The 22,500-nt window shown below is 46.3% G+C and overlaps 1 protein-coding gene across 1 annotated transcript in view; it reads right to left on the reverse strand.

The window, feature by feature from the left end:
* The window catches only part of cpne7 (copine VII), a gene marked incomplete at both ends in the record, with an annotated part of 32,459 nt that overhangs the window by 3,128 nt on the left and 6,831 nt on the right, over positions 1-22,500 (reverse strand). The window contains 12 exons of the mRNA XM_080550535.1: positions 883-1,016; positions 1,570-1,621; positions 2,888-2,942; positions 8,512-8,645; positions 9,918-9,977; positions 10,914-11,000; positions 11,466-11,564; positions 11,999-12,088; positions 12,245-12,328; positions 15,731-15,805; positions 18,686-18,760; positions 19,012-19,194. Coding sequence (XP_080406661.1) covers positions 883-1,016; positions 1,570-1,621; positions 2,888-2,942; positions 8,512-8,645; positions 9,918-9,977; positions 10,914-11,000; positions 11,466-11,564; positions 11,999-12,088; positions 12,245-12,328; positions 15,731-15,805; positions 18,686-18,760; positions 19,012-19,194 — 1,128 coding nt within the window. The remainder of the gene's footprint in view (positions 1-882; positions 1,017-1,569; positions 1,622-2,887; positions 2,943-8,511; positions 8,646-9,917; positions 9,978-10,913; positions 11,001-11,465; positions 11,565-11,998; positions 12,089-12,244; positions 12,329-15,730; positions 15,806-18,685; positions 18,761-19,011; positions 19,195-22,500) is intronic.

The following is a 22,500-nucleotide window of genomic DNA, read 5'->3' on the forward strand; positions in this document are numbered from 1 at the left end:
TGGCTGACCCGGCCCCTGCCGAGCCTATAAAGGCTACAGCAATGCACTGCCATTTCACTCTGCAAACCACCTCATCACAAGCCTGTAAAAGAGGGGGAATTATATGTGACAGCAGCTGGTGAAAGGGGGAACAAGTTTGCAACCAATCACAATTTCACACTTTTATTCTGAAAAATTTAAATAAATGTCAACGTTGTTGAAAATGAATGAGACACTCGCTAGTCAAGCCAAAATATTGCAATGCAATGGATTCAGTGAGTAATCCCCACTTCTCTACACTAACTAGGTAGCAGTGGGGGATGACTCACCAAAGCCATTGCATTGCAATATTTTTGGCTCGCCTGCGTCGCCTGATCAGCGGCTCTGTAAATCCTGTCGTAGGTGGCAGCATTAAAGCTCTCAAGCTTCAGGTGGGCCATGGTGGAGGAGGATGAACTCGGCGCCTTGAGGTAGCCAAGATTTCCATGGGAGGTGAGTTCCAGCCCACTGAATCCTGTCTATGACGTTGGTGGTAATCTGGGAAGCCAGGCATATTATTCATATGCGTGGATGGGGGCTCGTCTATAGGGTGGCTACTGTTGAATTTTGAGCCACTCAACCACTTTCTAATTTAAACAAACAACATCTTTGATTTAGACAAACAAATCACGAACAACGAATGACTGACTTATTTCCTGAAAACGATTGATTGACTTTCTAATTTGCTCACATGCATTCAGGTGTATGCGCATTCATGGTGTGTCTTTGCTGATTTTAATCATGTGAAAGCTGATCAGAGGCGATGTTTGTGTCTGCTCAACCCAGTCTGCTCAAACCCAGCAGGTGAGAACAACAGCAGAACTAGCCGTGTGTCTCTCTAATGCTGAGGCAAAGTACACTCACCGAGGCGTCTTTGATGGTCTCCTCCCCTGCTGACAGCTTGGCTATCCTGCTGATGATGGGAGAGACGTTGGTGGGGCCGTACAGCTGGATCTTAGGCAGGCAACTCTGGTAGGCTTCAACCACCCCCTGGATCTCTGATCAGAGAGAACATGCACACACACACACACACACACACACACACACGCATACACAGACACACGCACACACGCGCACACACACACACGCACACACACACACACACACGCATACACAGACACACGCACACACACGCGCACACACACACACACACACACACACACACACACACACACACGCACCGGCATAAAGCTCTGCTTTGGACACACAGCTCAAAGCAGCATAGGGAGAGAAGGGGGAGGGAGGGGGAGGGGAGGGAAGGAGGGGGAGAGGTGGGATATACAGGACTGGAGGAGAAGAGAGGAGAGCTGGTGCTGAGATCTGAGATAAAAGTATTACAGGAAATGTGAATTTGTAGAGGCTGTCTGACCATTAAAAATGGGTTTTGAAAGGAGAAAGCACTCTCAGGCTCCATATTCTCCCCCAGTGGGCTTATTTCTCATTGTAACACGTCTCTGTTGGAGATGGATGGTGAGAAGAGCAGGACTATTCCCACACGTCCATAAGCATACTGAAAAAGAGGCCTTATCTCACCATCTCAGCTCATCTTACCTTCACATTCGTCATCCTCTGGGTTGAAATTGATGGCAAAGTCATGAGACACCTGTAGGTTGGGGGGAAAATAAATATTCAGACACTGTGGTACACTGAAAGGTTTGTAGTGTCCCTCTCCCTCTCTCTCTCTCCCCCCCCCCCCCCCTCTGTCTCTCTCTCTCTCATTACAAATGTTACTGGCTGTTCAAGGACATTCCATTCAAACTCTGGTGACAGTTAATCTGTCTGTCCCTGGAATTACCCGAGGAGGTAACTTTTAATAGAGAAAAAGATATGACCATATTTCAACAGTAAGTTCAATTTGAGTATGAATAAGTCTCGTCATCTCCTCATTAACTGCCAAAAATCCACAGCCCTTTCACTATTATGGACAAAAGGCCTACATGTTTTTTACGACGTGACAGTCATAACTCTAAATTAAATACATCTTTACAATTTGAGTGGCAGCTAAATTGTGACAAAGAAGCAATTCAGACGTTCCAAAATCAACAGGTCTTTGCTTTTCTGTACTTTTAACCAGAAAGTAAGGCTGTAATAACAGAAGTTACAGAACTCAATTCATCATTAAGCAAATGCAAGGAACAGACACAGCTGCTTCTGTTGTCCTGCTATTGCCTCATCTGTTTTCCTGTGTGTGTGTGTGTGTGTGTGTGTGTGTGTGTGTGTGTGTGTGTGTGTGTGTGTGTGTGTGTGCGTGCGTGCGTGCGTGCGTGCGTGCGTGCGTGCGTGCGTGCGTGCGTGCGTGCGTGCGTGCGTGCGTCTGTGTGTGTGTGTGTGTGTGTGTGAGCGGTGTGTTGGGTGTGTGTGTGTGTGTGTGTGTGTGCGCGTGTGTGTGTGTGTGCATGGCTCTTCAAACCCTCTCTCCAGGGTGATAGCTAAATCGACCTCAGGCTCTCTGTGCTGTACTCTACCAGTCTGCTTATGCTCCTCTCTCTCCTTCTCTCCTTCTCTCTCTCTCTCTCTTAGGATATCTTATGACTGGTCATCAATACGGAGGGCCTCCACTCTGCCTGCCATTATTCTAATTCCCTCAAAACAAGTTTTCTCCCGGAGAGGTTGGTATTTCGAAGGGTGCTTTTGAATAAATAATAAACTCAATTATGACTTTGAAATGTGATATTTTGACAGCGTGATGAATGGTGTCAGTACATAAGTCATGGCAATCAGCTTGTTCAATACATAGACCCAGGGCATGGCTAAATACCACCGTTAGGAAGGCCACAGAGGAAGAGAAGGAAGAAGGAAGGATGGAAGGATGGACAAACAGAACATGAAAGGGAAAACAATAACAACAGGTAAACAAGTTCACACCTACCTCGTAATTGGGCGGAATTCTTGCTCCAAATCCCAAGGCAGAGAATCTCTTGTCACTGAAATGCGAAGCACAAATCAATATATCGTAAAACAGACCGGTTACTGCAGATGCTACTGCTGCTGTTACTACATCACTGATCAGATGGAAGACATAGCGTAGTAGATTTGTATCTGTTTTTTTTTTTTTAAACAGGATGAACTGTGCAAATCAATTCATCACAGACTGTTTGTGATTCAGGCTGTTAACAAGGCTAATTAAATGATGATTTAAAATCTGCCGCTGAGTCCCAGCAGTCTGCACAAAATGAGGTGAGCTTGTGTCACTCTATTCAAGCTAAGTGGTAATACTGCCATCGCAGTTGCTGCATCCACCACTCATTAGCTGCTATCACTTTGATGGGCTGAAAGGACTTATACACTCTATCATGTTCAATATTTTCCTCCTTGCTACAGGGTGGGGGGAGGGTGTGTGTGTGTGTTTGCATGTGTGTGTGTGGGTGGGGGGTTGTACAGCACTCCAGGGATGAAAGGAGTAACAGTGGGAGAGACGGAGAGTGCACACCACAGCAGGACAGAAGCAGTGCCTGCTGGGAAATACCGCAAAGCACACAGCATCTGATCACACAGCGTGCTAGGACACGGCAGGGGAGTGGGGGGGCTTCACAGTGGCACGGCACTATGGGAGAAAAAATACAATATAATGGGGGAAGGGGGGGACCATCAGAAGAGGAGGAGTGAGAGAAAACAGGAGATGTGTGAAATAGTAAACGAGAGCCTTCTTTCTGACAGTGGCTCTATCCTCTTCCAATCGACAGTACGGCTTTACACAGGCTCTGTCAGCGTGTTTCCACATCACGTTCGGGCTTCTTTGCCTAAAGACATGATGTTGTCTCAGCTCGGCTATCAGGACATGTCTCTTCCATGCTGCCATTACAGACCGAAGGGAAAAAAGTAATTACGCCAGCACCATGCAATCTGAAATAACATCTCCATAACAACATCTTAGTTTCTGAGACATCAACATTTGAAATTAGCTGTTTAATTTATTTACTGTTGCAGGGAGCGGGGGTGGGGAGGGGGGAGGAGGGGGGTGGGCTGGGAAGACGAGTCTGAGAGTAATGAGCATTAAATTGAAGATTGCCTGTTAGCGCTCAGCAGAGACAACTAAAGCTCTTCCACGCTTTCAAACTTGAACTGCCCATCGTCGGCTGATAAACATGTTCTCCAGGGCATGTGCTGGTAAAGTAATGGGAAAAAAAACTAATTATATAAACTCTCAGCGTCTCATCTTCCCCTGGAAATGAGGAATCATCAACCGATCGACACAGCGCTGAACACAGAGGTCTTCGACAGGTTCTCTCACTGTCCCAGGAGAAGGGAACCTATCTGGAGGTACACGTTTACGTGAGTGGCAGCCACAGATGGGCATAAAACACCACAACAACAAGAGAGCCTGGCGGCGAAACTCAGTCTTCCAGACAGCCCGTTTTCCCAGTGGGCAAAGACGGCTGCCATCGCTGACACTCATATCTTACACACACACACACATTTACACACAGCGTTAAAATGTCCAAATCAGAATGCGTTGCTTTGTGTGTGTGTGTGTGTGTGTGTGTGTGTGTGTGTGTGTGTTTGTTGGTTGTACAGCACTCCAGGGCTTTGTTCGTTTCTTCAAGGGCGTGGTGAATGTGCCTCACATTTAAGTAAACAGGCCTCTGCTCTGGTATCATAACAAACGAGTACACACACACACACACACACACACACACACACACACACACACACACACACACACACACACACACACACCAGGGGAGGCTGGTGGAGGCAGAAATCAGAGGATGGACCCATGCATGGGCCAATGCATGGAAGGGAATGCGGAAGGTGTTTGATCCCATTCCTCAATCCGTTTCATGCATTACAAAGAGCCTATCCTCCGAATTCAACCTCCGCCAGCCTCTCCTGACACACACACACACACACACACACACACACACACACTCCATTATTACCAATGAGGGTGAACATGACAACCCTCAGACAACCCTCTTGGCACAGAGATTCAGGAGCCCATCTCTCTGTAAACCCAGGGAAAAGAGTACAGCTTGTACGGCTTGGATCAATTAGGGGACAAGCAGGAGTGATTCTTGTCTCCCTACCCCCAGTTGACATGCCCCAGAAATGCCCTCTTTTTCCCTCCCTCCTTCCACAACACTTTCGCTATTCTCGACGACGACGACGGCACATCCCTAATCTGCTGAAGAAGAAAGGAAAGGCAACAAAGAGACCCTCCTCCTCTGCCACCACTTTGCAGGAGAAGTTGTAAAAAGGCTAATCCTGCTCTTAATGAATCCCAAAAGACACGGATCTCTGGGAGAAAGGACGGGAAGAGCCCTGCGGGAGCTCTAGAGATGGACTTGAGCGGAATTGGCAGCGACGCGAGGCGGTGGAAACACATTTCCTTTGACAGCGAATCAAAACAAATGAGGGAATAAACCACATGAGGGGTCAGGTTGGGGCGGAGGGCTGTGTTCATCACTCGCTGTAATACAGAGGACAGAAATGGGCCTTCAACATACTGTATTCTTTACCAGGAGGAGACCGCTTTTAATGTAACACCCCCATTACATCACACAAACAAACAAACACACACACACACACACACACAAGCATGCACACGCACACGCACACACACAGAAAGGAGAGAATTGACCGTTATATAACAGGCTCAGTTTAAACGGTTCTTGTTCTTGTTCTCTCATAGAGGTCACACAGACCGCGCTGGGGGTGCCGATCTTAAATACTACCTTTCACTCATTTCTTTGGGCGGTTGTTTTTGAGGCAGTTAGTCAGGCTATTAGCCATTCGAAACACCATATACAGCTTCTCAAAATTACCTTGTCTCCTGACTGGAGAGGCAGGCGGTCGATACTCTGTGGCTTCAAAGCCGCTCTGTTATCAAAGAGAAGCGTCTGCAGCGATACCTCCACCAGAGCGATGTGAATCTCCTAAAGCGACTGATCAGTTAGTTTCTGATGCCCCTCGCCTGATGTTCAGTCATTCAGTGTTTTAACTGCTTTTGTGGGGGAAAACAACCTTGAGCGCTGCGAGGAAGCATAACAGAGCTACAAGAATGGGGCTCAAACAGAGAGAAAGAGATTAAGCTTTCAAGTCTGACTGCACAATACAGGAGAGCATTCTTTAGGACAGAGTCATGTCGAGTGGAGTGGTACAAACCTTTTCTTAGACTTGGGATCAAAGAAGTCTTCGAATGATTGGTGATGATTGAAATTGAGCACCGCCTGTAGAAGGTTAATTGTAGAAGGTTGTATTTTGTGTGAGCGTGCATGTGTGCCTATTTCATCCAGACAACGTGACACACACTACACTGCAAAAAGTACATCTAAGTAAGTGCTGGGGGGGGTCACGAGAGAAACGTCCCAGCGCTTAAGATAATCTGCTCCGCTCTATACGGCTCCTCTCAGTCAGGTATAGCGCTGTAGGTAGGCAGGCCTCTGCCAACGCAGGACAGAGGTCCTCCTAAAATAAGCAGACTCCATCTCCTGCACACCTGCCCTCACGAGAGGAAGAGAGGCCCACGCTGCCCGCTTACTGTGGGCGGTCACCCCCAAGGCATGTATCGACTACACACACACACACACACACACACACACACACACACACACACACACACACACACACACACACACACACACACACACACATACACACACTCACTCACTCACACACACACACACACACACACACACACACACACACACACACAATCACTTAAACACCCAAATTATTCAGCTGAGAAAATGATTCATCTGAGACACACGTCTTCCCAGAAAGGAGGTAGCGTAGCAGTGTATTGTTTTCTCTCTCTTCCTGTCAGAGTGGACCTCTGGGACTGTGGTGTTACACTGTTCTCAGCTCCCCGTTAATTAGCCAGACAGCGCTCCCCGCACATTCAAACCTGCGGACGCGACTGTAGCGTGAGTCACCGTGTTAATCCTCCGCTGGCTCCGTGCCCACGCCACGACTGGATCCGCTCTCTAACGTGGACCCCGTTTGACAATAACCTGCGACTGACTAATTAACAGTTCCTGCGACGCTGCCTCCAGTCACCCGAGTGTGTGGATGTTGAACAAATACCGCAGTATTTGTTTAGGAATGCGTAGTAGTGTAACAGGGATTCAGTACCACAGTCGGTATATAACATACGTTCCTGACAATATGAAAATCCACCCCAATGTGACGTGTCGTGTACGAAGGAGAATACTGTATCTGGGTTCTCTCCAACCCATCTGGGTCCATGATCTCCTGAATCTTACCGGAAAAAAATACACCCAGCTCCTACCACTGCCCCTGCCCCCTGCCCCCTGCCCTTGCACCATCACACTCTGTGCCCCATTGCAGCAACAACTGCAGCAGAAATAACAACCAGACCAAGCGGTCTTGCCTCCCACCGTGGTCCTGGGAGATTTTCCCCCAGAGCCTCGTCATGCATGATTAATGCCTGCGGAGGGTGGTTGTGTTGGCTCTAATTTCCTCATCGTTGAGTAACAAACAGGCTTTAACTCGAACACTTGGCACAGGGTGTAATAGTCGAGGTGCGTGTTAATGCAAGTGGGAACAGTACAGTACATGCATATACTTGATACTACATTTGTTTGCTGGCGGTGGGTCAAGATTCAGATTAAATGTAATTGTCATTGACAGAGTACAGAAGTACAGAGACAACGAAACGCATTCGGCATCTAGCCAGTGCGGACAGATAATGTACAGTGTGATATGTACAGACAAGGGCGAGATATGTACAGTAAGATATATGAAGTATGAAGTATGTACAGAGCAAGGGCAATGTTTTATCAATACAATGCGTACAGTATATGTACAGTGTGCAAAATCAGCTTACGTAGGGTCTTATGTATCATGGAGGACTTGCATGGTAAGCAAAATGACAGACATATAAATGTTCAGCTCCATCGACTGTCATCATGCATCTGTGAGCAGCAGAACTAGTAAGAGCCCAGTGATTCTATTAGACTCTATTTCACCGCTCCCTGATTTCCATTACATCCCCATTTCTGGCAATCATCAGATGAAAAGGAGCCTCTCGCTCTACACATTATGAGGCCTGACAAATCGAGTATAAAGAGCGTTCTAGCGTGTGTGTGTGTGTGTGTGTGTGTGTGTGTGTGTGTGTGTGTGTGGTTGTGTGTATGCTTGTGTGCAGGCCCTGTGTGTGTGTGTGTGTGTGTGTGTGTGTGTGTGTGTGTGTGTGTGTGTGTGTGCGTGTGTGTGTGTGTGTGTGCGTGTGCGTTCCTGTGTGTGTGTGTGCGAGTGTCCGTTTGTGCGTGCTTGTGTGTGTGTGTTTGTGCGTGCGTTTGTGCGTGTGTTGTGTGTGTGCATGTGTGTGTGCATTTATGTGTACCTGTGTGCGTGTGTGTGTGTGTGTGCGTGCGTGCGTGTGTGTGTGTGTGTGTGTGTGTGTGTGTGTGTGTGTGTGTGTGTGTGTGTGTGTGCGAGAGTCTGTTTGTGTGTGTGTGTGTGTGTGTGTGTGTGTGTGTGTGTGTGTGTGTGTGTGTGTGTGTGTGTGTGGGAGGGGGTATGACTAACCTGTCATAGTCTTGACAAATCTCTCCCACTGCTATCAAAGCCTTCAGATACTCGTTTGGTTGGTAGGGGTTGATGTAGTGCAGCGAGCAGCTGTTCCTCGGGTCTCCATTGGACGCTGTGAAGTCAATGGCCACCTAAAACAACCAACGACAGGTCCATGAACCCAAGAATCATTGGTAAGCAGCGTTGAAACAGGTCATTCTATACACTGTGAAGACCGACAGAGAGAAGATGGGGGGAGATTATCGTTATGAAAACGATGATTAGGCCATCTTCCATGTGTCCTGGGGGCAGAGTTGCTGGCTGGCTTGAACTCACGACCAGGAAGCCGCTACGAAATAATCTGCAGCAATCATATTCTTATCACATCCTCGGGCACGATAAGCATAAAAACCTGACAGTATACAGAAATGAATCTGTTCTAAATGCCTAAAATGTAAGATATGTAAATCAAGATGGCTGAAGGCATCTGTTAAATTTCCGTTTTTATTTTCATTTATGAGAAAATCACAGATGTTCTTTTTTTACGCAGAGCCATTTAGAGGCCCAACGTACAGCTTGCGCAGCATCGCAGGATACACCGAGGGCAAGAGATGTTTCTCTGCTTTTGATGTCAGACGGCGCTAAAAATACAAGCACAGGAATAGCTAGTCGAGCTGCTGCTCAACAAGGGAATATTCGGCAAGTATTTGGACATATTAATCATACACATGATCAAAAGCCTCTCTACTGCTCTATAGCTGCGATATCAGATAACAAATGCTGTCTGTACACCCACAGAGATCCCAGCAGCCATCGCAACAATGGAGACACACACACTGCCTTCTCACTGTGCAGTCCCCATAATTAACATTCATTATTGCCTCCCTAATCCGGTCAGGTAGCGAGGAGAGAGGGAGCGAGAGAAAGTGAGAGGTAGCTCCATAGAGGGCAAAGCCCCGGGCCAGAGCTCCAGAGAGAGATTTGAATTGATTCCATTGAATTGCCTGCAGCAAGAAACCGATCAAGCGCATACATAAAAATTCATCCCTGAATAAAATACCAACCAGCCAGCCAGTCAGCGGGAGGTTTCACAGATGTAAAAAAAACACACACACAAAATGACACTTGGAATGCAATACAACATTTCATATTTAGAGGATGTCACATTTAATCGCAACCTCTGCCTCGGATGACTGCCTAAAAGCCTGGAAAAGGATCACCGATTTGAATTACAAAACAAGCAGGTTTGAACCACTAGGCCTGTCATCATTTAAAACACCTTAACTAAAAGCAAGCAGCCATTAATATTCACAGAGACTGACTGCAGTGGATGAATCACCCAGCATTTGAAGGCGAGCATAGCGCTGTGCCCCATGCCGCTAAGTGAGGAAGACATGGTATGGTACTGCACATGCTCAACTCACTGTGAAGTGGATCTGACATCCTCCCATGATGTAATCCAGGAAGGAATAGACTCTGTGAAGCTGCAGGAGAGAAAGACAAGATGAGACCGTTTTAAAAACAAAACCCTGAGACCGGAGGACGACTTATCAATGTTGTCAGGCAGATAAGTGGAATTTATTCCACTGAACATCTTGGTTGTTTACAAAACATCTACATTCATACGGTAGTCATTTATATCACATTTACATTTTAGACATTTGTCAGACGCCTTTATCCAAAACGACTTCCAACAAATACATTTGTCGAAGTAAGTGAATCAATTTTCCTTCAGTCATCATAAGAAGAAGAAATCTATTCTAGGACCAGGGGCCATTGGCAGTCACAATGCTAGAAGAAGAAAGAATGACTTTTTTAAAATTTAAATAAATGTATTTATAGAGAAACTGTACAGCAGTGTAGTGGGGGCAGTAATTGCAAATTAACAAGTCACTTCTTCCAAGTAGAGACGACTCTTGAACTAAACTAATTGAACAATTATCAAAATTATATTCTTAAATAGTCCACTTTGCAGTCAGAAATAAAGAATGGCAAAATAGATGATTTCATTTGTCTCTTTGAGCAATGTGTGTGCCAGTTTGAGATCACACAAACAGAGACACTGCAACCATCACCAGCTCAGCCCTGGTCAACGAATTACTCCAAATGAAATAATCCAAACGAAACGGGTTACTTAAACAACAGTCTTGGGAAAATACCAAAACAACTCAGTAAAGAATAACCCAGTGACACCCACAGTCATAGTAATAAAGAGGGAAAAGTCGGTAGCAGGTGCTGGAAAGAACACTGCATAATACGTATTTCTAATATCAACTAATTATCACTCTGTTTCTGTGTTGTGAGTTATAGCCTAACGGGATATGCAGCCATTATAATGTTTCTCCGTGTTGTTTTGTATTACATTTGTACATAATTTTTTTTGGTACATTTGTACATTAATTTTCTCAACAGCAACTAACCTTGAGGTCACTGAGGATGACCACGCCAGAGTTCTTGTAGTTCTTCTTCTTCAGTTTGTACTTTGGATTCAGGCAGTCCCATGTGACCTTCGAGACAAGAGGTAGACGGTGAGCATGCACATGGAGTTAGGACTTGTGCAGCCTGCATCATAGAACTAGTGTCGACAACGCTGGGACATCTCTTTCATCCACCTCTGTCTACTTCAGTGTTAAGTGGCAGATCACTGACGCACGTGGAACATTCTAGCATCGCTGGAGGATGTGCTCTCTGTCTCTCTGTGTTTCTCTCTGTCTCTCTCTGTCTCTGTCTCTGTCTCTCTCTGTCTGTCTGTCTCTCTCTATCTCTCTCTGCCTCTGTCTCTCCCTGTCTCTCTCTGTCTCTCTGTCTGCCTCTCTCTGTCTCTGTCTGTCTGCCTCTTTTTTTTCTGTCTGTCTCTCTCTCTCTGTGTCTCTCTCCCTCTCTCTGTCTCTCCCTCCTTTCTGTCTTCTCTCTCTCCTCTCTTCTCTCTCTCCTCTCTCTCTCTCTTCTCTCTCTTTCTCTCTCCCACTGACCTTGTTTCCGCTGGAGATCTTTTGCATTTCTCTGAAGGTGGCGTAGAACTCCCCGATGAAGTCATGTTTCCCTCTGGAGTCATAATCCCACACTAGGCACTGTAACACACAGACAGAGCCTTCGGCTGTAACACACAAACACACCCACACCCACACCTACACACACACACACACACACACACAGAGCCTTCGGCTGTAACACAAACACACACACACACACACACACACCCAGAGCCCTCATCTGTAATGCGCACACACGCACACACACACACACACACACACACACACACACACACACACACACACACACACACACACACAGAGCCCCTCGGCTGTTTACTTCATAACTGTATTCATTCATGTGTGTTGGTCCATTTGTTCATTCAGTCCTTCAGTCACTGATTATTTCATTCATTCATTCAGTCCTTCAGTCACTGATTATTTCATTCATTCCTTCAGTCCTTCAGCGCAGCGCTCGGCATTGTGTTCCATCCTGTCCCTTCCCTGCGGCGCCACTTCCCTGGCGTTCTCACCTTGAGCTTCCTGTCGTCGTCACAGCTGCACAGGGAGATGAGGGACACTTTGAACGGCTCCCACACTGGGTTCAGGTTGTTCTTGATCACCTGGAGGAGCATGCAGGAACAGTTCAGGGTCACACATGAGCAACACACACACACACACACACACACACACACACACACACACAGCAGGACATGGAGAGTGGCCAGGAGGACAGAAGGGGGGGGTTTCAGAGCGTGGGAGGAGGGGTGCCCTCTCACCTCAGTTCTGTGGACAAGCTGTTCCGTCCCGTCGTCGTTCATGCGATAGATTTCCAAAAAGGGGTCTGACTTACTGAAGAGGTCCTGCGGAAATAGTCAAACGGGTTCGTCACATAACGTCACGTTGATGCCACGCAATTGTGCTATTCAAATTTATATGACTGATATATAGAATGTCATGTATATCATTGGTTAGATCGAGGCCCCAGGAAATCAGAAGTGCACATGGACAGACATCATCAGAGTTAATGGAGTCCTCTCCTGGTAGTTTGTTTGACACGGCTTGTCTCCCTGTGTGTGCGCAGCCTTTGCGCTGTGACAGATCAAATCAGGAGAGAGAATGAAATAGTCCTGGAGTCTCAGGTTACAAGCTCAGGGCAGCCGCTGGTTATTGGGGTCAATTGGTTCTTCAGTGCTCAAAATGCATGATTTATGATTTATGAGGGTATGTGTGTGTGGGGTGTGTGTGTGTGTACGTGTGTGTGTGTGTGTGAGCGTGTGCGTGTGTGTGTATGTGTGTACGTGTGTGTGTGTGTGTGTGTGCGTGTGCGTGTGCGTGTGTGTGTGTGTGCGTGCATGTGTATGTGTGTGTGTGTGTGTGTGTGTGTGTGTGTGTTAAAGAGAGTGTGCGGGGGGTCACGAGACATGTAATGTACCCATTTCCTGCAGCATTAGTCTGATACAGCACATCTCCACGGGGACAGGATGAGGAAAAGGAGAGGTAGCCACCCCATCACATTGTCATGGCAACCACTTTGCCAGTGGCGTCAGCACCGACTGACGTAAGTCAGAAGTGCGTCTGTCAACATATAATCGCTGTCCAGCGACAACTGGCACCTCCTATTTATATAATCTGTGTCGTTCATTAAGTTAACTATGACATCTGTTGTCTATAGAGTGGCATAATGCATAACACAGGACAGGAAGTCCTCTTTCAGTTTGGCGATCACCTCCCCTCTGGTTGGTACAGCTGAACATGAAAGGTGAAACGTCTCACACAAGGTGTTAATACAGCAGGGATCTTTTGAAAAGAAACATTCATTATCTGCTCCATCAGCCATTGTCTCGGTTAAGTCAACTACCGGTATGTGGACAAGTGCCTCATAATAGTTGATCTCCATTGTGAAGGAGCGGTGTTTGTGGTCTGTGTGGCATAGATAAGGCGGGCCGTGTCTATTAGAATCATATCACTCGTAGTAATGGGATCCTCAATGTCACTGGAACGGACAGATCCCATAGAAAGATTGTAACCCAGCAATTAATCTGCTTCTGCATGTTGCCATCACCCCCCCATCATCTCTCTCTCTCTCTCTTTCTCTCTCTCTCTCTCTCTCTCTCTCTCTTTCTCTTTCTCTCTCTCTCTCTTTCTCTCTCTCTCTCTTTCTCTCTCTCTCTCTTTCTCTCTCTCTCTCTCTAAGCCTCTCTAGAGTAATCAAAAAGAAGAAGATCTGAAATGGCAAGAAAACATTAATATCAGGGGCAAATCATGTCAATAAGGAAAGAGGTGGAAATCAAACAATACCAACAATACGTTTCTGCCTTCACTACAAGATTAGATGAGAAACATGGTTTATGTCAGACACAAGGAAGAGTACAATTGGCAATCCATTTTTCCATTTCCGAGGGCAATTTATATGGGGTGGGGTCCAATGTTCCAATTTGAAAGGGATGCAAATCGTTAACTCTTATACCGTAAATGCATTACAAAGGAGCCAATCTTCTGCAGTATGATGAATAATGAATGTGGTGGAGCTGTTGGGAGTCTCACACTCGGCAGTATACACTTGGCAGAACTTCACCTCCTCTCCCTTGATAAGGCTAAAACTTTGTTGAGAGTCAGAGGCCAAAACGCAGAGAGCCTCACATCATTAGTGGGGCGGTGTCCCCCATAGTGTAGTAGAGAGTGGACAGAGGCAGGAGACGACTGCTGCTGTCACTGCTGCTGTCAGAGAGCTGTTGCAGCCCTGTGGTCTGAGATATGAAGTCTGTGCCTCTCTGTGAGACTTGTGTGGGTGCAGTCACTTGGTTCTGGCACCGGAGCCAAATAAATTGTACACATTTTCATTAAAACATTATCGTTTTTGGGGGGGTTTCTTTTGGTTCGGGCAGGAGTTTGGTTCAGTGGTCCCTTGTGCAACCTGCATCCAGACGTGGTGTGATGTGGTAGGGGATGGGTCCACTTTACAATGCAATGTTCAAGTGTAATACATGTTCAGTTATGTGCAATGTTTCAATGTGTTTGTGTTTTTGTTCTCAACTCTCATGACAGTTTAAAGACATGAAAGCGTTTCTCTTTACAGGGAAATACATTTTGTCTGTGTTTCATTGTTGTTGTGGAGTAGGGAGTAGGGTGGAGTCTAGATGGCAGGGAAAAGCTGGTTCAGGTGTTGGTGGTGAGAAAATCTCAGCTTTTAAAAAGCTCTGGCACCATGCCTTATCTAAGTGTTTCTTTCCGAGCCACTTATTCCAGCGGCCTTCTCTCTGCCTACGCCGTCTTTGCTCTGAGAGAGCCATGTTAGATTGATTTCTTAATCCTGTGTGAGGTGCCAGGGCACAGAAATCTAGTTGAGTTGAAATTAGAGATGAAAAAGACAGGTCCTTTGGATATTACTTCTCAGCCTCTCAGAGGCAAACGAATTGAGATATATAAATATATAGGTTCTGATAAAAACTGAATGGTGGGGGAGGGGCAAAAGTCTGTATTTTGTAGATAATCACTGAGTCTGGGGCAGAGAGACAGAAGGGTGTAAGGACAGATGGAGAAAGGGAGAGAGAGAGAGAAACAGAAGGATATAAGGAGAGATGGAGAAAGGGAGAGAGAAAGAGAGGGAGAAAGGCACGAGAGACATGAGAGATGAGGTGAGAGAGTGAGAGAGAGTGAGAGAGTAAGGGAGAGCGGGAGATGGAGAAAGGGAGAGAGAAAGAGAGAGAGAGAGAGAAAAAAAAAAAGACAGTGTGGGAGGAGGAGTGTGGAGGCGTATGAGTACGGCTTCTTGCAGCTGTAGGAGAAACAGACACCTGCGGTGCTCCAGGGCCAGTGGTGCATTGTGGGATGCTTTGCGAGGAGGTGCTGTTTGCAAACAGAAAATCACACTTTAACCCCCCCATAGACAGACACACCCACACACATGTGTGTGTATACACTCACACACACACACACACACACACACACACACACATGGGAGTGCGCACACTGCTCTCACATTCCCCATTCTCGCTTTTTTCCGATTTGTTAGCAGAGGCCTCAATATAATATCAATGTCCTAGATGCTTACCTAACATGGCACCAGAAAATGCAACAATAAACTTTTTTTTAATGCATTATTCAACCAACTCAACATTTCAATTACCTCTCATGACTAAATACTGACTGAAACAAAATGGGAGCCATATGATGACGAGAGACTGTTCAGAGGAGAAATTGCGATCAGCAGGAATTAAAACATCGATTTTTTAACTGATAAGATAAGATCCACACCCCCGTACCTTATCATCCAGTTTCTTGGCACAGAAGAAAAGCTCCACATATCCATTGTTGCCAGAAATCTCTTCAGCATGCACCTAAACAAATGAAAGAAATACCATTTTGAGTAACATTTTGTACCCAGTGTCAATTCGATTAGGACTTTCCACAGGCAGACAGCCTGACATAGTACACACTACAAACTTGAAGGCAATCTGTGGGGAAACATTTCGGATATTATGAATATGAATGAATATGAATGAATGTTATTATTACCTTTAAAGTTCAGCTGAACATTCCCACAGGCCCAGAGAAACAGATGAGCGTGTTCTTACAATAATACAGTATTGCCTGGGGGATTGGGCAGAAGTTGGACCACTAGACAGCTTGGTTTGAGTGGAATTGGTTTGAGTGAATTGTTGAGGGGAAATTTCTATCGATATATATTATTCAATAGATATGTATTCATTGTCAAATGTTCATGATAATCAAGTTCTTTACTCTGCATACCTCTTCGGGGGGAATATCACGTATGTATTGCAGGCTATATAGTTTAGCGTGCGACAGAGGTGTGTTCAATAGAGAAGTCTAAGGGGTAAGAAGATACCGAGATCTGGGAGATTGAGAGAGAGAGAGAGAGAGAGAGAGAGAGAGAGAGAGAGAGGGAGAGAGAGGGAGGGAGAGTGAGGGAGAGCGGGAGAGGGAGGGAGGGAGGGAGAGAGAGGGAGAGCTAAATAAAGACACCACTAATATAAAGAGAAAGAAAGAGAGAGATTTGTGCAGATTGACAGTGAGTGATTGAGTGAGAGTGAGGGAGGGAGGGAGAGTGAGGGAGGGAGGGAGGGAGAGTGAGGGAGGGAGGGAGGGAGAGTGAGGGAGGGAGGGAGAGAGAGGGTGAGTGGGAGAGCTAAATGCAGAGAACCACTAATATAAAGCCTGGTGAGAGGTGAGGGAGGTCTCTAGAGTTTCAGTTTCATATTCATGATCCCCGTCTCCATTGCATCACTGCTCATCACTGACTGTACAACAGGTGGAATCCCATCAGTCACCTTATCACCCCCTTGCCTTCTGTGTTATTGGAAGCTTGGAAATCTTACTGCTGTCTGTCAAAAATAAGACTTTCTCTGCGTTGGAATGGGAGACAGACATCATCAACATGAACAGCCTTACGAGGGAGGGAGGGAGGGAGGGAGGGAGGGAGCGAGGGAGGGAGGGAGGGAGGGAGGGAGGGAGGGAGGGGGGGAGGGAGGGAGGGAGGGAGGGAGGCCGGTGGAGGTAGAAAGAGAAAGAGGACCGGTTCATTGTCATGCACGGAACGGAATGCGGAATGACGGTATCAGATCAGTCGTGTGCGTCGCGCATTTGATACCATGCATTCCTCATCCCATTCTATGCATTACAATGAGCCTGTCCTCACCTCCACCAGCATCCAGCGCAGCCTGAATACATTAGATATGAGCAACATCTGTTGAGTGTCTAAACAGACGCGCTGTAATACAGTTTCCGTGGCAGTTTTCCAACAACAAACTCTGCAGGGTCTAATAAAAGCACGTCAATAATACAACACAAGCCGGCGTGGGAACATTGTTACAGTATGCCTATCAGCTGCAGGTCAGAAAGCTCGCCGTACGGTATTGAACGGACACACAAGGCTGTCCTGTCTCAAATCGTGACGCCATCGTCATGTTGTGGTGGGGGTGTTATGCTAGCTGGTGACACTCACACTCATTGTACACAGTTATGAACGATACCTTTTAGAGGTGTTTACCATGTTCGATGTATTCATACATTAGTAACATGACTGTCCCTGTATTCACTGTATGAAACAGTGGGGAGGGTGTTTTCACACACGCACCCACCCAGTCACACACACCTGGACACCTTCAAATCAGCCCTCAAAACACATCCGTTCACCAAGGCCTTTGGCCCCTAGTTTAGTTTTGTCGCTGTCGCTGTCTCTGTGTTTTTTTTCTGTTCTGTCAGTCTGACTTTCTGTCTGTGAAATCTGTAAAGCGTCATTGGGTTTGTGAAAGGCGCTATATAAAACCAAGATATTATTATTATTATTATTATTATTAGTCCTACAGGGTTCTGTTATCTGTCATAATAGCTATCCCAGCCACACCTCACTGACCTGACAAAGCAGAGGTCTATTATCATATCAGTAAGAAGCCATGGGCAGAAAAGCCCCACAGGGTTTTCCATCACGTCTCTGGAATTCATTAACACCAACCACACAGCTCTAGAACTGGACTTAAACAAGCCTATTTTTAATCAGAAGTCATTGTGGCAAAAACAACACTACCGATAGTGGTAGGACAGATTCTCCAAATCCATCTCTACAGTAGTTGTTTCTGTCCAATACAAGCAAGCAATTATCATTCCTGTGTCTTGAAAGCAAAAGCTTTATTTCTTCCTCGATAATGTCTGGTGAAAATGTTAAACGGTTCTCTCTGTCTCTCTCGTTCTATCTCCCTCCTCTCCCACAGGGAGAGAGCCAGGGTGACAGAGACAGAGAGAGAGAGAGAGAGAGAGAGAGAGAGAGAGAGAGAGAGAGAGAGAGAGAGAGAGAGAGAGAGACATGGTGCTCCGTAAAGAGGAGCGCTCAGGAACATACAGACCCTTCCTCCCTTTACTGAAGGTCTCATTTGCAGCTTTGTAAACACCACTGTCTTTGTGTCGTTCTCTTCCGAACGCCTTTGTGTGCTTTCTCTGTCAGATGGCCTGTACACACAGACAACACTCTCCCTCCTGTTCTCTCTTGTTTCTTTTAAGTTCCCCCGCTTTTTTTTCAATGCCAAATGTCTGAGTCACTGCGCTTTGCACAGAGACAGCAGCCTTTCAATCGCAGGTTATTAGACTTGCCTGAATTGCTTTAATTGATTTGGCTGTTTGGCTGTTGATATTGCTTTCTGCTTCACATCGTGGCAGAGAATAGCAGGATCAATAACGCTGATATACTCAGACTCGTCACCTACCGTGATGGTGGATTTTCCGGCGTATTTCCCGTATTTCAAGAACAAAGGCTTCACCATCCTCTTCTGGGCCACGATCTGGGGAGCACAGCACAGCCTTGAATGACTAGACAGTAGTGTCATGTGACCGTTTCATCTCAATGAATGATTCTCTCTCTTGTGTGTGTTGTGTTTATGACTTGATGGTCAGAACAAACATGGCCCACTCTCACTGACGTGTGCTGACTGACATGCTACACCAGTATAGTGAATAGGTCAAAGGTTATCCTATGCGACAGGTAGATAACTGACAGGTTCCTGGTGAGGGGTCAGGGGTCATAGTACGGTACCTGACCGAGCGTACACTCCACCCCACCCAGGAAGTCATCGTCGCGGGTCCCGATGCTGTGGGTGCCGTGGATGTCGTACACCTCGAACCGCAGCTTCTGCACCTCCTCGAAGTAGTAGTCCAGACTGAACACCTTGGCGAACTGCGGGTGGAGGTTGCTCTTGATCACCTCCGTCCTGTCAAGCTGAAACGGATGCAAGGCCAGAAGGAGAGGGATAGAAAGAGGGGAGCCGGGTGGGGGTGGGAGAGAGAGAGAGAGAGAGAGAGAGGGGAGGGGGTGGGAGAGAGAGAGAGACACAGAGAGAGAGAGAGAGAGAGAGAGAGAGAGAGAGAGAGAGAGAGGGGAGGGGGGTGGGGGTGGGAGAGAGAGAGAGAGAGACAGAGAGAGAGAGAGGGGAGCGAGGTGGGGGTGGGAGAGAGAGAGAGAGGGGAGCGGGGTGGGGATGGGAGAGAGAGAGAGAGAGAGGGGAGGGGGGTGGGGGTGGGAGAGAGAGAGACACAGAGAGAGAGAGAGAGAGAGAGAGAGAGAGAGAGAGAGAGAGAGAGAGAGAGAGAGAGAGGGGAGGGGAGGGGGGTGGGGGTGGGAGAGAGAGACAGGGGAGGGGGTGGGGGTGGGAGAGAGAGAGAGACATACAGAGAGAGAGAGAGGGGGGGGGGGAGGGGGGGGGGAGAGAGAGACACAGAGAGAGAGAGAGAGAGAGAGAGAGAGAGAGAGAGAGAAAAAGAAAGACAGAGAGAGACAGAGAGACAGAGAGAAAGTAAGACAGATGGAGAGAGAAAGAAAGAGAGAGAGAGAAAGAAAGACAGAGAGACAGAGAGAAAGAAAGACAGAGAGAGACAGACAGAGAGAGACAGACAGAGAGAGACAGAGGGCACATCGTCCAGTGAGAATGAGTGCTTCCAATCAATGAAACATTGCTAATGCAGTTTTGATAAGCAATGTAGTGTATGCCATGTGTACCAGTCATCCTAATGACTGGGCCAAGGGAGGTATTCATGAAGGCAGGACGGAAGAGCAGCCAATAATCCCATCTGGGGAGGGATCACAGACTCTGTGTGGAGGTCTGTTCATTTGTTTTTCCTGTTTATTCCGTCAATAATCGGGAGATCGGAAGAAACTCTTATTCAAAGAGTGACGGCAGCAGGGAGGATTCTGGGGGTCTGAAGACTGAGAGATCAACACACACACACACACACACACACAACTGCCTCATCGAAGTGTGTCCCTCGGTTACTCGTCCAGCTAGTTACAGCGATACACCTGTTCCCCCTCTCTACGTCTCCATCTGGCCGTGGCACTGAGAGAGTGTGGCCAACCCAAAAGATCTCAGACAAATGAGGCAGTTCCGGATAAATTGTTCCCCACAGCTGAAATATATAATGTATGCAAGGTATTTTGAGGACAGACAGTTTTCAGTTTCCAAAACCAAGTGAAGCAACACATCATTAGCACTAGATATGTGTAGTTGCCACCGGTACTCCTAACTGACTATTTTAAATTATATTTCTGTTATTTATAGTTGTGTGTGGATGGTTCTTCTTGGTTATGTGTTTTTGTGATGCATTGAGGCCGTGAGCATTTCTGATAATTTTTTTAGTTTTTTGGTCATTTGTTGTTATGCATGTTGATGCTTTTTTTCCTCCTTTATTCTATGTTTTGTGATGTTACGTATGTTGATGTTATTCTTCTTTGCTATATGTTTTTGTTGTTTTTTTTTAAATTTGTTTTTCAGATTTTTATCCCTTTTTCACCCAATTTGGTAGCCAATTTAACCCAACGTAGCATCCAATTATCCCCTGCCTATTGCATAGGATCCGCCGCACGACCCCGTGGCCGGCAGTCCCAGAGGAGGCCGCCAGGCAGACTAGGCTGACTGGCTCCTCGAGCCCAGTACCGTTATTCCGGCGCCCAGGGGGCGGTGTTGCGCGACGGATCCTAGTCCAGAAATACTCCTATACCACCCTCGGAAGCGGCCGGCCAATATGCCGCTTCCCGTGTGCCTCGGCCATATCTGGATCTGGCGAGCCGGGATACGAACCCCGGCCCCGGTGGGCAGCATGCACTAGCGGCCAGTGCGTAGACCGCTACACCACCGCGGGGCGCTATATGTTTTTGTGATGATTTCTTGTATATGTTTTGTGTGGACCCCAGGAAGAGTAGCTGATGCTTTGCAGAAGCTAATGGGGATCCTAATAAAATCCAATCAAAATCAAAAGCCAATGAAGCCTACGTGTCTCTACATTGCCAACAGTAAATTAAAATGATCACTTAAGTTTGGCCTGTGAAACTTGATTCTCTCTCTCTTCAAACTAAAAAACTGGTCAGAAATCTTGGTGTAATTCGAGACTCTGATCTAAACTTCAACAGCCACATAAACTCGATAACTAAATCAGCCTACTATCACCTGAAAAACATAACAAGAATGAGAGGTTTCATGTCCAAGCAAGACCTTGAAAAACTCATCCATGCATTTGTTTCGAGTAGACTTGATTATTGTAATGGTCTACTAACAGGCCTATCTAAAGGAGCTGTTCGTAAATTGCAGCTCATCCAAAACGCCGCTGCTAGGGTCCTAACAAAAACAAAGACATTTGAACACATTACACCAATCCTGAGGTCCCTGCACTGGCTTACCAGTCTCTCAGTGAATTGAATTCAAAATCCTCCTAATTACATACAAATCACAAAATGGTCTTGGACCAAAATACATATCAGATCTCCTCCCACCCTATATTCCCGCAAGGTCCCTAAGGTCAGCTGAGACTAATCAGCTAATAATTCCAAGAGTAAAAACAAAATACGGTGCAGCAGCTTTCAGTCACGCTGCTGCATGCTCCTGGAACAAACTCCCTGAAGAAATCAAACAGGCCCAAACCCTTAAAATATTTAAATCTAAGCTAAAAACCTTCATGTTTTGCACCAGTTATGATTAAACACAAACACTTCTATCAATGTCCATTTTTCCATTAACTATTGTCTTTTTAAATGTTTTATCTATTTACTTCTTATATTTGCTTTTATTCATTGTAATTGTTATTTTCTTATGCTCCTCTTGCTGTATTTTTAAATAATGTATGTAAAGCACTTTGAATTGCCCCTGTTGTATGAAATGTGCTACACAAATAAACTTGCCTTGCCTTGCCTTGAACGAGGAAAACGCTGATCGACTTGAAATTCCTCTCATCAGCGGCGTGTGCCGGTACTGGTGGATTTCAAATTGAAACTAAGGTGCTGAGAACAAATCAAAATTGTTGAAAGCCTCAGGCAAGTGTCAATCAACATCCGTTGAGGAAACTTAAAATCAACCCATCTCTTTCATTTCGTTTTTTTTGGCCTTTTATTTATTTTTTACTCATAAAAGAAAGTTCTAGAAGTCAAATAGAGGATATCCACAGAAAGTTGTCACAGACAATCACATATAGATGATCAATCATCTCAGAGGTTTGACCTGAAAAGAAATCCTCTAGAGAGACAGGCTTGACAATCAAT

The sequence above is a fragment of the Nansenia antarctica genome (genome assembly GCF_963989245.1).
Source record: "Nansenia antarctica genome assembly, chromosome: 1".
Taxonomy (NCBI): domain Eukaryota; kingdom Metazoa; phylum Chordata; class Actinopteri; order Argentiniformes; family Microstomatidae; genus Nansenia; species Nansenia antarctica.